This window comes from Arvicanthis niloticus, chromosome 6 (assembly GCF_011762505.2).
Source record: "Arvicanthis niloticus isolate mArvNil1 chromosome 6, mArvNil1.pat.X, whole genome shotgun sequence".
Taxonomy (NCBI): domain Eukaryota; kingdom Metazoa; phylum Chordata; class Mammalia; order Rodentia; family Muridae; genus Arvicanthis; species Arvicanthis niloticus.
In genome coordinates this window covers 32,728,156-32,743,405 of record NC_047663.1, presented here as the reverse complement: position 1 = coordinate 32,743,405, position 15,250 = coordinate 32,728,156, and the positions used below count along the sequence as shown (strand labels likewise).

At 42.4% G+C, this 15,250-nt stretch overlaps 1 protein-coding gene across 3 annotated transcripts in view; it reads right to left on the bottom strand.

Annotated features, from left to right (window-relative positions):
* Positions 1-8,001: 8,001 nt before the first annotated feature.
* Positions 8,002-15,250, bottom strand: part of Ankfn1 (ankyrin repeat and fibronectin type III domain containing 1) — a 384,869-nt gene continuing 377,620 nt past the window's right edge. For all 3 annotated transcript variants that reach the window (XM_076936037.1, XM_034506546.2, XM_076936038.1), the window contains exon 20: positions 8,002-14,536. In XM_076936037.1, the coding sequence (XP_076792152.1) occupies positions 13,740-14,536 (797 nt within the window). In that variant the 3' untranslated portion in view covers positions 8,002-13,739. The remainder of the gene's footprint in view (positions 14,537-15,250) is intronic.

The following is a 15,250-nucleotide window of genomic DNA, read 5'->3' as shown; positions in this document are numbered from 1 at the left end:
CATGTCTGCACATGCATATGAAGATTAGAAGGGCATGCTGGATCCCCTAGAACTAGAGTTTTGGAAGACAGTGTTGAATCCCCTGGAAATGGAGTAACAGATGTTTGTAAGGGACCACGTGGGTGCTTACATGGAACCAAACCTGAGTTCTCTGGAAGAGCATTCAGTGCCCTTAACCGCTGAACCGTCTTTCCAGCCCCACCTTAGGTCAACTTAAATAAATGCAAGAACTAACCTTATTCGAATGCTATTCTAAGGCAAATAAAATAAATGGATTTCAGTAAGGAGGTATAGCATGCATAAGAATGCATAAGAATCAAAGCTGGAAGACCCTCCTGTTGGTGACTATCTTATAAAGTTGATACTTTGTAAAGGTGTGAGTGCAGTTGTGACACTGACCTTCCAGTTTGTGAAAATTATAGAAGAGCTATCACACTGTAAACTGTACAGACCTCACGAATGATGTAAATGAGTTAAATGAAAGCAAAAACACTTCAGAGGAAGGTGATGTTCTGAAAACAAACAAAACAAAACAAACAGAAAGAGGTCACCAAGATATTTATGGTGCTGGAGAGGTCTCTAATAAACCTGGGAGAGCAAACCCTAGTAGCATCTCAGAAGGCCAGGCCAGGTCTAATGGAAGGAGGCAGAGGCTTAAGACCACACTCACACACAATAGGCTATTTAAGCATTTTCTTCACTTGAGGATCCAGATACCAGCATACTGGTTAGGATTGCCTTGCTTGGGGGAGCTGTTTGGTTTGATCATGGGTTTCTAGGGTCTTTCTGATGGACTGTCACAGCCTTGTGCTGAAGAACCTTGGGCTCATTCTACCCCTCCATCTGTAGATTTATTTTCTTTGATGTGGACAGTTGTTCCGCCTGCATGTATGTGTGTGTCTGCCTCTTGTGGCAGTCAGAAGAGGGCATCAGATCTCTTGGACTAGGAGTCATCATTCGGAACCATCACATAGGTGCTGAGAAGCAAAAGTGGGTCATCTCTAAGAGCAATAATTGCTCTTAATGCCTGAGTCACCCTTCCAGGTCTTCTTTTACTAAGACATGTAATTCACTAGTTTGCTTAAGACTGCCCTGCCTTCAGAACTACAAGGGTAATGTCTTCAAGCCTAAGCTGTCAGTGGTTGGGGTCATCATAGATCCTGACCTTCATATGTGTGTTGCTAAAACTATCAAAATGTGTCATGTCATGAAAATTGTTCTCCATCTCGCAACTGCTGGGAGTTATTCTCAATTCTTTAACATTGGTTCTGTGGAAAAAGAACATTCTATGAGCTGGAAGAAAAGACTTTCATACTAAAATTAAATAACTACTCTCCCTAATGAACAGAAAGGGGAGAAAGAGAGGGAAGGTAGAATTTTCTTGGTTTTGTACCCATCATCCTAAGCACTCATCTATATAACCTTGCCATTTAAAAATATATAATGTTATTATATGTTAAGTGAATTTTTATAAAATGACATGTTATATCAAGGAGGGCTCTGGCTTCTAATGTGTTCTATGCTTTGGGCTAGTTTATTCATTTTTCTTTTTTCTTTTTCTTTTCTTTTCTTTTTTTTTTTTTTAAAGAATTTTATACATGAATACTGTTTTTAAGATAATCTCCACTACATCTTCTCCCCTTTTTAGCCCCTCTTATGTCTCCCTTTCATGATCATATATACATTTGTGTGTGTATGTGTGTGTGTGTGTGGAACTTGATGAGTCCACTGAGTTGCTTGTTTATATTTGTGTTTAAGGCTGACCACTTGTCTATAACCTCATCAGCTGTAGGTAGTTTGCTAAATTTACGGTACCAGGCACGAAATCCTTCCTATTGAATGGGCCTTAAGTACAAACATTTCTAACTGTATTCTAAATACTTATCTTGTTGGTTGCTTCCAAGGTATAAGTGCCACTCTTGTACCATTGGGGATGTCTTGCTTCTCTGGTCATTGTTGTGCTTTATCCCTCAGCAGGATTATTGATTATCTTTCTTCATTGCTAGCTTGCATAGCTCCTTCAGGCACTGTAAGGGATAGTCTTCAGGGAGGAGGCTTGCAGATCAGTTCCAGGTTGCTTCCTTCAAATATTATATGCAAAGTATAGAGCATCTTGGTCAATAGACTCTTATCTTCGAGTTCAAGAAGACAACCAAGGGTAACAATAGCCTATATTATTTTAGAAGTTTTGTAGACCTCCCTGACCAACAACCCAAAGGGAGATTCCCCATGTCTGTCACTTGGTTTTCATTAGTCTCCTTTGGGCCACTTTTAAAAGGATTTTTTCCCAGTGAAGGTTAAATGGTGATCCTACAAAAGAAAGTAGACAGGGACATTATATATCCTGTTTTTCCCAGGTAGACTCTGGTGAGCACATGACCCAGGATCTTGTCTAGTTAGTGTCCACTTTCACTATCAAAAGTGTTTCAGTTTTGATGATAAATCACACACACACACACACACACACACACACACACACACACACACATACACACACATTATGTGAGATCTAATTGAGGGGATTTTGTTTGCCTAGCTAAAATATGCTAGTTACATGGAAGGCAGTGGTCTACCACTTTCTACATTTTTCTCATCTGACCTTAAAGACCATAAATAGGTATTATCTTAAAGATAAGAGACTTGATTGCCTGAAAGATAAGGTGACTTTATTTAAAGGCTATGGTAAGTGTCTGGGCCAAGCTTTGAACCCATGCCGGGCCAACTCCAGAGGCTTTGCTCTTAGCTGGCATATTCTTGTTGCTTCTGCCCTAGTGAGTAGTTTGAGATGCAGGACTCAAAGCTCCAGCTGCCTGAAATCCTCAGGAATTCCAAGGAAGCAGCTGTAACCTCAAGGGGCCAGTGGGGCTTCCTTCTGGGAGAAGCTGTGTGCCTTGGGTAGAGAAAATGAAGGGTTTGTACTCTGTGGAGCATTTTGATGCTCTTGGGGACAACCTGGAAGCCTTGTCTGTACTTCTTCACTAGGGCTGTCTGTTTAAAAGCTGGACCCACCCCCTTCCAATTAAAGTATAATGAATCTGCTAAGACCTGTGGTCCCACATAGCCCTGCCAATTGGGTGTTAGGGGTGTGTGTGTGTGTGTGTGTGTGTGTGTGTGTGTGTGTGTGTGTAAAATGAAGAACTGTGAGCCCAGGAGTCTGCCCTGGGGTGAGAAGAGAAAAGAGCCGATCTGTATGCCTCCTAGCAGCCGGCAACTCTCCCTGAGCTGTGGCCTGTACTGGGATTGTGGGCCAAAGGAGCGCTGGAATTGCTTAGACCTGCCTCTGTGCCTTTAGCTGTCCAGGGTAAAAACATCACATCTCGAGAGGCCTGTGCTGGAGCACAAACCCACGTATTGTCTGGCCCCTGGCAGGCTGGTTTGTGGAGGGGACACTCTAAGAGCTCTATTTTAATCTTTTGGAGCCGGGCCAGGGTAGGAATTCAGCTGCCAGCACCAGGCTCCCCACCCCCATACTCCTCCCCCACCCCCAACCCCTCTCCTGGTTTCATTTCTTCTGACCTCCCATCATGAGAGGTGCTGGTGTTCTTTCTCTCTCCCTTTCTCTTTTTAAAGAAACTAGCAGGGCTCTTTCATGGATTTGACCTCCCAAAGTGTTGCAGACCAGGACTCCTCAGTGGGCTACTTGGGGCTCCAAGTTGGCAAGAGGCCAACCCTTGAATCCTGAGATTTACCTCCAGATGTGTGTGCCTCTGTGCTTGTGTAAATGCGCGCGCGCACGCGCGTGTGTGTGTGTGTGTGTGTGTGTGTGTGTGTCTGTTGCATGTGTGAGCAAGGGATCTCTGTTTGTGTGTATCTTTCTGGCATTTTTTCCTTCTTGTGAAGAAAGTCTATGGGATGGTGAAAATAGAAGGGAGTTGAGAACAGAGGGAAAGGAGTGGCTTTAGTCTATAAACTTCTTCTCGTCCTCTGTCAATCCCTCTCTTGCCCAGACTCACATAGATGTCTCTCTCCTTAGCTCTTCATAGCCTTCACAAGTCAAGCCTAGTGAGTCTCTGGGCAGGAACGAATCAGGTAGAGCAGGTCTTAACCTTCCCAAATGCTGCGACCTTTCAATACAGTTTCTTATATCGTGGTGACCCCCAAGCATAAAATCATTTCGTTGCTACTTTACAACGGTAATTTGGCTACCGTTATGAATAGTAATGTAAATATTTTTGGAGATGTAGGTTTGCCAAAGGAGTCATGACCCTGCAGAGAACTGCTGTTGTGGAAAGACCTCACAGAAGAATGGGAGGTAGATTTCAGCAATGGACTTGAACCCCTCTTGTTCTCTCACTGGCTGTGAGAGACCAGGCATGCATTTTCCCTGCCCAAGGCCGGGTTTCTTTTGATAAAACATATGTGATAATGCTACTCCCTGTCCCAGAAAGTGGAACGCAGAGGGTTGAGTGGTACCCAGCAGGTGCCCCATATGTTGTTGGCTTCTTTCCTACCTATCTATCCTATCTTCTTCTGTGAACAAACTCTCAAGAGACATCTAGGCCTAGCTCCTGGCCTTGGCGAAGAATCCCTATGCTCTTCCTAAAAAGACAGAAGGATGCAGAGGATGTGGTCCTTTCTCTCCCACCCAGCATCTCCCATCTCCTCTCACCCCTATCCTTCTGGCCTCTGCCAGTGATGTGCATTTTCCCCTCTGCACCGACCTCCCATCCTGACTCACTACCTCGACAGGGTAGCAACTTCCAAAACAAAACTTTTTCAACCAAGGAAAATATAACCACGGGGAAGGAAACATTTCAATATCAGGCCTCTCGGGAGCCGAGGAAATGGGCTAAACGTCTGTCAGAAAATGATGCCGTTCTGACTTCGCACACAGAGTTGGGGTCAGAGAGAGAGAACAATACCTGGCATTGGGCCTCAGCCAAGTCAGAAGAGCCCAAGCAAGATCTAAGCCGATGCACAACTTAGTCCAAACATGGAAGAGTCAGATGTATGTCCAACATTGTGTCTCAAAGCAGCCCTACTGTGAGATGGTAAATGCTCTACAGAGGAGCCCTGGGCTGTGTCCCCTGATTGCCTCTAGTCTTCCCTTCCATCTCAAAGGAGATGCCTACTCCAGTCTTGCTGTCTGGCAAAGGGGCCTGCTTGCTTCATGACTGGCTTCTGGGAAGTGGCTAATGGGAACACATTCCACACTTAATAATAGTGCCCCCTGGAGTTGGGCAATGCTTTGACAGGGAAGGGATCTTGTAGCAGCGATCAGACAAGATCTAAGAGAACAGCTGGTGGGGAGTACTGGTGCCAAGTTAGATGTCAGAGAAGGTCTAAGAGATATCCAGACCACACCTACTGTGATTGCACAGTGGCCTGGATAGCTAAGGCCCAGGGAAATGGAAACAGGTGGAACTGTCTTCTGAGAGAGACTGGGCCCAGGTGAGGCAGAGCACTGACTTAAGTCCTTCCACAAAGGACATTTTTTGGTAGTGGAGGAGACTATGGAATACCCAGCCTGGCTTTCTCCCAGGTTCTTTCTCTCTCTCTCTCTCTCTCTCTCTCTCTCTCTCTCTCTCTCTCTCTCTCTCTCTCTCTCTCTCTTTCTCTGATAGACTCAGTGCCACCTTCTAAAGTGTGGACCTTCCAAGACATGTGCCTTCTGTCCTAGAACAACAGCACAAAATGTAATCAAAATAGAAACAGTCTGAGGACCTCTGCTCATTCTTGATGGTACTCAACGTGAACATTTTACATGTGCAGAATTTCAGGGCTGAGAAAGAGCTTGCACGTTTTATAAGCATTTTCTGCTGTGAGTCTAGAGAGGAAGAATGGGTCTCCCATGGACACAGAAAGCCTTGATCCCGAGCTCAACACTGGGTGTTGTAGGAAAGAAGATGTCTGTGTGCTCTGCTATTCCAATTCCTTTCATCTTTGTGTGTGTGTGTGTGTGTCTGTGTGTGTGCATGTGTGTACATACATGTGCATAGATGCTCCCTGTATCTATCTGTGTAGAGTGTCTGTTCTGGAAAGAACTTCCAATGGTTTCTTTATTTTTCTTTTGAAAGGATCCAGTACTTTGGCACATCATTGGTACATTGGAAAGTCAGGAGGGTGTGGCCCTGGGTTTTATTTTCTATGCCCTACTCTTTTTATGTATGAAATCATCTGAGAAAGAAAAAGATATTCAGGTCTTCTGAGATCCCAGAGAGTCAGCTGCGGTAGGTGATGTGCCTGTTATTCTTAGATCATGGTGACACTTGACTAATTTCTGAGGAGCAACAGCCTACATGCTCCATCACAAAGGATACAATTCTGCTTTCCTAAATGCTCTGGGGATGTCTGGGATGCATTGTGGGACTTTTAAAGCGATACTAAGGAAATAATTTTAAGGCATCTCGAAGAGATGACCTGAACTTCATCAGAGCCATTTTAGTGAGTTCAAGCCTGACTACATTTGAAAAGGTCCTTGAACCCATTCTGCATGCTTTTGTCAGTCTGTCTCCCATTTTTAAGGTAGGCATTAGTGACAGAAGCTATGATCTGTGCCTGGGGAGAGGTGGGTTCCTCCCATGGCCAGGAACTGACAAAATAGGAAGTCACGTTTGACTAAGAGTTTCTGACCTAGTGTCATACCCCTCTTGGTACCTCACTCCCTCTAGCTGATGTCTAACACCAGTGTCTTCTCTGGCAAAATGACCAGATACAATGGTTAATAAGACAGGCCATAGAAGGTGAGACTGCTGGATAGTACTTGAAGGAGCATGCACAATGAAGTTTGAAATAAAAAATAAAATAGTTGCAAAAATCTCCTTGTCTTACTAGTAGTCCCCCTAAACAGATAATAAACAGCTTTTTCTTATGATTTATTTATTTACTTTATTTTTAATTCAATGCGTGTTAGTGTTTTGGCTGCATGTGTGTGCGGGTGTCAGAGCCCCTGAAACTGGAGTTACAGACAGTTGTGAGCTGCCAGATTGGTGCTGGAAATTGAATCTGGGTCTTTTGAAAGGGGAGCCAGTGCTCATAACCACTGAGCCATTTCTCCAGCCCCATCACTCAGTTTTAACTTGTCTAATTCTTAATTTTTTAATTATTAAGAAAGAGTGAATTGCTTGGACCAGTATTATCAAAAGGGTTAAACATTCAATGGAGGCATATTTCTTAACCAGTAAAACTCAAAAAGCATCTTCCCCGTTCTTTCAGGCTATTCTACCCCACAGTATCTCCTCAAGAGTAGGCACAGAAGAAAGAGCAGTGTCATCTATTTGGTTTGAAAAAGAAGGCAAAGCTTTTATTTAGAGGCAGAATTAAGAAAAGTAAGTAGTGGTTTACTTAGAAGGTGATGGTTTACACAGGAAAACAGTACACTTGGCCAGAATCACAAAACCAGCCTTCTGAGGCTGTCAGAAAAGCTGACCACAAACATGCTAATAAAAGGTGTGTGTGTGTGTGTGTGTGTGTGTGTGTGTGTGTGTGTGCATGAATATGTGTTGAAAAGATTTCAGAAAAAGACCCTAAAACAAATATGATACAAAGCAGCAAGTTTCCTATTCTTGGAGATTCAGGAGGACCTTTGTGCAAGCTCCTGGGAGTGAAGATAATCTCTATGGCATTTTAGATATGGATGAGATGTCAAATATCAGCCAGAACCATAGAGAAGGGAGGAGCCTTGCAGGTGTGGAAATAGAAGGGGCAGATAGAGCTCATGGAGATAGAATGGTCATGCAGAATGCACTAGGGGTGTTTAAACATGCCTACAAAAAGGAAGCAATGAGGTCCCAATAGCCAAGCTGCATCCCTATGGGAGCATTTACCATGGTAATCTGATGGTGTATTTTTTCAATACTTGGCAATAACAAATTAAGAAAGAGAAATGTCCTGTTGCTATCAGTTAATTGAGAGCTAACTGGGTAGACTTTGCTGACACTGGTCAAAACAATGTCCCAAATAATAACTTACAAATTTTTAGTGAGAAGACTTTAAAAGCTCAGGTTAATTTTTTTTTTTTTGTCACTATGAGACATGGTAAAAGCATTAGGTTAAGCCAACTACTGAGAATTCTGTTAGTTTATTATTGAATTGACATTTCTCCACTCTGAAGACAAAAGGTTCACAAACTACCTTTAAAACATCAAAAAAATTCTCATGTGAAGAATCAAAAATACTTTTGACTTCTTTATGCTTGACGTAGATCTCAACAATATTGGGGTAAAACATCAAGTATATTTAATGCTTATGAGACAAAGTCATTCCCATGGATAACTAGCATTTCTTATGTTGACATTGTTTTTCTTGAAAATACAGTGAAACAGGTAGGAAATTATCAAAAATACTTGCCATTAAAAATTATTCTAATTTTTGTTAATTCCTGACTACTTCCTAAAGAGGCATGCGTTTCACCAATATTGTGTTTGACCAAGGATACTGGTCAAATAGTTCAAATAGTTTCCAAATGTATATACTATAAAATATCATTGTTCTGAGATTGGAGGTCACATTAAACAGGCCACACAGGATTCATTTGCATATTTACAGAGGTATAAAGCACACAAAATTGTGCAGATAATGTACTGAAGTCTAAAGTTTAACATACACTTAGTTTCATACAGAGCGATAGAATACAATAAGTTCTGGACAAAGAACAACCAATAATCAGCCAGGTTACTATGTACACATCAGGCAGGAAGCAGTCAAACACTGCATAATACAATATCACCTAAATTACTATTTCTCTGAAACATCTCACACATTGCAACACGAAACACACACACACACACCCACACACCCACACACACACACGCACACACCCACACCCACACACACACTGATTCTTTTTCCATCACAAACATCAAATGATGATTATGATCATATACATGAATTATCTCCATCCATTTGATTTGTCCCCAGGCAAGAAGCAACACAGAAATTCAAATGATAATGTCTCCAGACTTGGCTTTGTAAATGAGTTATTAGGTAATGGTTAGTATGAGGGTCTAGTCAGACATTCATATGGATTGAAGGTAGAGAAGCAAAGAGTGGTACCTAGCAGCTTCCTAACACTTGCTGCTAAGTTAATTATTGGCTTTTGTTGAAATCAAAAGTGTTTACAACTGGGAAAGAAAGACCTTGCATACTATTTAAACAACAACAAAACAACAACAATAACAACAAAACAACAACAAGCTTTCTACTTTCTTTACCAAAACAAAACCCCTTTTTTTTAAAAAAACAAATTTGCATACTCAGTTGTTAGGCAAAACTAATTATGCGACTGAAGAACCATTTGCCAATTTATCATCAACGGTAGCAGAAGATGCAGTTGAAATACAAGTATGACTACTGTGTACAGCAGGAAAAGCAGAGACCTGAAATGTGGCAAAAATCAGTGCTTCATAAACAGTCAATGGATTTTTCTCTAAAAATACTTTTTGCTAATGGCAAAGTCCAACACCTCAGAAAAACTCTGAATTAAGATCTTAGAATATGTTTCCAAGCTATACAACATGGTTTTAAATACACTACCCTTGTTGTTTGTAAGGCTGCATGGAAGTGTAGCTTAACAGTCATGAGCCATGTGTTTGGACATCTTATAAGAAGAGATCAGCAGAGATATTTTCCCCTCCCTCATCTATACCCTACTATTTTTGTAGAGATTCCATTGCTTTCCAAACGGTTTGTTTAAAAGTTCCCTTAAAGATATACAAGGAAGCCTCAATTTGCTTCAGTGAATCATATGGGAGACCATTCAGATTTTCTGAAATGATACACTTGCTAAGAGCGTTCTCTTGTTAATTCATAACTACCTTCTCTAATCGGTATTTTATCGCTTAATAAGCGATATGCAAAGATGCACGCTTAGTAAACTAGGAAACCGTAGCTAATAGTGTTCTCTCACTATTGTGGACATTTCCTCAAACTAGTGACTTCTATGCAACAGAACTGTGGCTCTGAAATGCACTGCAGACCCCTGACAGCTTGAAGTGACACTTGTCTGAGACGACAACTATGTCTTGGGTAGAGAGAGTGGAGAATAGGAAGATGCCAAAAGAGTTAGGTTTCCTGCTGTACTTTCTTGTCCTAGAGTTGACTTCCAGGGCAGAGCTCACCTTCTGCAGAGTACATGTTGGTATGTCAGGATAACAATGAATGAGAGGTCAGTCTCCTTTTTCACTTGTCTGGCATGATCTCCTGGCAAGGATGGAGGAGGTGTTTGCCAGGTGGCTCCCAGACAAGGTCTCTTTAAGGGAATACAACAAGGCTTCAGTCATTGCTGTTCATAAAGTGCTTTGGAATCCTTCAGGAAAGGGGGCTGGCAGGATATTATTTGTAACTGGCTTCAGTTTTTGAACCAAATGGAACCATTTTCTTCAGTATAATTATTGCTTTGAGCATTAGTGAATGTTCTTAAGACCGAGAGGAGCTCATCTTTAAGTACCCACTTCTTAAAATAAACCCTTCCCTGGAGTTAATGGTTTTAATTACTGTGTCCCAGGTACCCTCACCAATTAGAGGATGCGATAGCTCTGCCATGGAAGTGGCTGCATTTACATTTACACAAAATGCGTTTCATTTTTCCAGGATGTGCTCCCCTATGAATAGACAGCAGGAGTGTAGCCAGAAACCTTTAGCCAGGCATATGCTGTCTGTCTGTCTGTCTGCAACAAGCTGCTGCCTCTTCTATATATTCATGAGATGATGTATGGTTAGTATGTGGCTAAATTCTTAGATTGTGAGTGCTCTGTGGCCTCAGAATGTGTTTCACTCTTGACTCTCTGGTTCTCTGTCCCGCTTAGAACATAAAAAGATATGGGAGAGCCACATTGCATGATTTTTAAGGATCTTCATGAAGGATGGGAGATGGATATTTCAGGTATGAGTAAAGGAGTCTGGGAAAAACTGGAAAAAAAGAGTTTGGATAGGGAAGTTTCCTCAAGAGCCTCTTAGACTGTATTTGAAAAGAATAAAAGGTCACGATCATTGTCTCCAAAATAAAACAACAACAACAACAACAAAAATCATAGGTATTCTAAGTTCTCCATGTATACGTCATCAAAATGAACCAATACAAAACTGTGAGTTAGAGAACACAGTCATTTCTCCCACAATGCATTCATTTAAAGTGGTTGGTTCACAATTTTGCAAAGGGAAGTCAGGTGTGAACCTGTTTCTTTGGGGAAAAAAAAAAAAGGTAATTATTGAGGCTATAACATAACTATTTTATATGGGAATATTGTTAGCAAATAATATTTTCAATTGTGTTAAGCACATCCATTGAAATCTCCTGCACATTATTCATTCCATGCATGTGCTTCTTTTTCTTATGGAAAATGAAAAATTAACCTAGTAATCCCAATATTAATGAGTAGGTTTTTATTTAATGCGGTTGGATTTAGTAAGTCAGAATTCGCTGAACGAAAGAGTAGGAAAGTGGGCAGACCTGTGCTTTGACTCCTTGTTAATGGTCCCCCATCTAATTACAGCCATAGACTATCCCTTATGTCAATAGAATGTCAAGATCAGAGTTACTTCACATCTTCATTCTTGATAGTTCTAGCAATTCACCTTACAAATGCACTTAGTGTGTTTGATCTTTCTTATAATTAGAAATGAGTAAAAAATCAAGTGCGGACAACTCTGTCATTTTTGCTATTAACAAGGAACTATGATTTGAATGGCCATTTCTCCTATATTTGGTTTTAAATTTGTTGACTTGGTCTATTGATAAGCTGTGCGTTCTCCAGCAATAAAGATGTTGGAAACTTGTTAGGTAAAGGTTGAACACAGATTCAAATTTGGAAAAAGAAATAAATGGTTTTATGAAATAAAGAGCACAGGTTAGAAAATCAGTGGTTGACAAAATATGTACCAATTTCCAGTGACGTACCTTTAGAAAGGAGGGTTTTTGAGTTCCAATCCTGACATTAAGTTAGTTCTTACAACCTTCAGTAAATCACCACCTCTCTGGCCTTAAGTGACCTATTTGTAAGGCCAAAGACTTAAAATACATACCCTCATTCCTTCTAGAATTCATGGAGACAGAAGAAAACTGAGTTTTAAAATCTTCCCAGGTATGACAAAGAAACTCTAGATATTTTATTTATTTTTTTGGTTATTCAAGACAGGGTTTCTCTGTGGTACAGCCCTGGCTGTCCTGAAACTCACTTTGTAGACCAGGCTGACCTCAAACTCAGAGAGATTTACCTGTCTCTGCTTCCCAAGTGCTGGGATTTTTACTACACTCAGCAGACACTTTAATTAAGATTCTTTGAGAGTTCATTAAACATAAAATCTCTTTAAAAAAAAAATACTGCGATCATAGCTTTAGTTTTCCAATGACCACAGGTCACTGGCCAAAGCTATGCTTTTGCACAGGATAATTAATTGTGTTAATTTTTTTTAAACAGAAGGAATTAGAACACCATGGTGAACATAGAGTTGGCATGAACTTTCAAGAGTAGCATAGGTCTGCGAGGTCAGGAGCTGGGTAACAGAACAGTAGTTAACTGAAAGGCCTGTTATACAGAAAAGGACCCTTTAGAATGGCGGTAGACTGAATGGGCCTTGGCTTTAGGAGAACTGTGCCTTTCTTGAATATGCAGTGCGGTTTCTGGTTGAGTGTCTCACTTTTGAGAAATTCAGATAGGAAGCAATGTGGGGAAAGCAGGATTTCCAGGCCTTACTGAGCACATGCTTGGTGTAAATTATGGGCTGGAGCTACCAAGGAAAGACTTCCCATGTGGCCAATGGGGGGAAAACTTATTCTGTGAGGAACAGGGTGAAAGCGGAGGGAAGCCACACAGCCCTGAACAGTCTTGAGGATGAGGGGTGGGGGTGGGGTGAATGATGTACCTCTATCCTTACCTTACCACACCTGCTAGACACTTTCTTGTTCAATAACTGGTCAGTTTAATATCTGGTGGGCATTCACTGCCATGCTAAATGGTACAGTCACCATGGATGCATTTAGTTTGCTATAAAGAAAAGGAACGTTTGTCCTTTTCTCTTCCCCTTTTCGTTGCTATAATTCAGGCTCTTGCTTAACCCAGCCATCCCCTTGCTCGCTGGAATAATTTACTGCTCATTGTCAGGACTGAATGGGATTAGAGAGTGCCAGGAAGGCTACTTCCTGCCTTATTCTATTCAGGGCTAGAAAAGAAGCGTCCTCCACTCTTGTTTCTGGTGTTCTCCTTGTAACACTCAGTGAAGAAAAAAAACCTTTCCAAGACCCACTAAACCAGGCAAATGCTGATGAATAGACTTGGGGAGTCCTGAGGACCCCACGGTCTAAAATACCCTGGTTTAGCTGAGGGAAAACCCCGCACAAGTCTACTTGAATCTTTGCTCTTGAGATGCAACGTGGGCTGCATCTTCTGAAAGTTAGGATTTGATGGAATAGCTATGTTATTATTTTCACCCGCTGAACTCTTTCATCAACCACAAACTCACAAAAGAACTCTCAGCCCAGGGTTGATATTACCAGAAAATTGCAGAATTAAGTGTCCTCGTTGGGCTGACCTATCTCAGCCTTAGGTGTCATTGAAGGAATTACGGATTTGAATCATGGGTCTCAGACTCCATACATTTTCTAGGGTGACATGGGTGGGACCCCGGTGGGAACCCTACCTCCTGTCGCCCACTTTGGAAAAAAAAAGCCTTGTACATGTAACCTTTAGATTTTTAACTTTCAATACTTTGAAATAGGTGAGGACACAGAGGGGCAAGATGGGGCTATGGTGACAAAATGCAAGGAATAGTAGGGGGCTGATAGACAGCCGGTGTGGGCCACCCTAAAGCATACTACTTAGTATTTCTGAAACTGGAGATGTGGGGTCTGGACTCATTTCTGAACTAGTGGAGCTTGGCAGGCTGCTGCGGCCTGCAGGGGTAGGGCTCAAACTGGTCCACAGCTTCGTGTCCTGGCCTGTGAGTGTGTCAGAATAGGGTTCCACACAGACTCTGTGCAATGGCCGCCTTGGGTCTTGGAGGCAGCTCCTCCGCTCCTCTGGGAGGCTGGCTGCGTGGGCCAGAGGCAGGCCCCGGGGCCCATCCACCACAGGTCCAGGCCCCTCTGCTTCTCGAGGATCTTCAGCCAGGCCGCAGGCCTGAGACAGGTGCTGGGTGTAAACGCCTTCGGAGAGTGACAGCGACTGTGTCTCGCTGTGCATGCGCAGCCAGCGGTGGTGGCGGCTGAAGCCACCATAGTGCTGGTGCTTACCTGGCTTCCGCTTTCCCAGGAAGCCCAGCGGCGGCCGTGTGCCTGGCACCATCTTGGCATGGTTCTTGGGTGCCAAGCCAGTGAGGGTCAGGCTGTGGAGAAACTCGACACATGAGTGGTCGGTGTCAGGACCCTGCACTGGGCCCTGAGGGTCCTGGCCAGGTACCATGGAGGCCTTCATGTCATGCACCTGTAGGACATCTGGGGCGCTGCCACTGAGGCCGCTGAGGGCCTGCTGGGCAATGTCATGTGATGACAGGTAAACCAGGTCCAGGTCTCGTGGGCTGAGGGCATCGCTGGAGTCATAGTCACTGTCTGTGGGGAGGAAGACTTCTGAGCAGCCTTCTTCATCGGAGCAGGGCTGTGACTCTGCAAAGCCAGGGGCAGATGTTAGAAAGAAGACAACTGTTAGTGACCGTCTTATTCATAGGCTTAAGTAGATTCAACCCTTGCTTGGAAAGGCACTCAACTTTGCTCTTTGGTCTCATTTTGAAATTCTTAAGACGCGGACCAAGAGCTGCACATTTTTACTGGGCACGGGACTGCGGATTATATAGAAGGCTCTCATCTTAGTTTAAGGGTAAAGAAAATAACGGATAGGCCCGGTCTGGAGAGTAGTTGTGGTAGACATCCCTTCATTCCCCACACATGCATTCTATGGTCATTTTCTGGTATCTCCTTTAGAGAGGATGGACGAGAAACAAAGCTGGGTGCTATTCACTCTCTATTCTGGTTTCTGAGACAAATTTTACATTTGACAAAATAGCAATTTAAAAAGGGGAAGGAAGGAGACATTGGTGGAAGAAGATGAGAAATCTGGTTTTAAATCTTAGCTGCCCTGTACCTCTTTCTGTGACCTTGGAAAAATTACTTCTTTGAACTTTAGTTTCTTTATCTATAAGTGATGATGATATTGAAACTAACTTGGGGAGACTAAAGGCACTGATTATAAATATAAACATTCAGTATATTGACATTTATTTTTTTTTAAAAAGGGCCAAAAGAAGAAAGAAACAACAAAAAGTGAGGCAGAAACCATCTCAATGTGTGTATAATAGTCTCAAGTGAGCTAAAAGTTGGTTC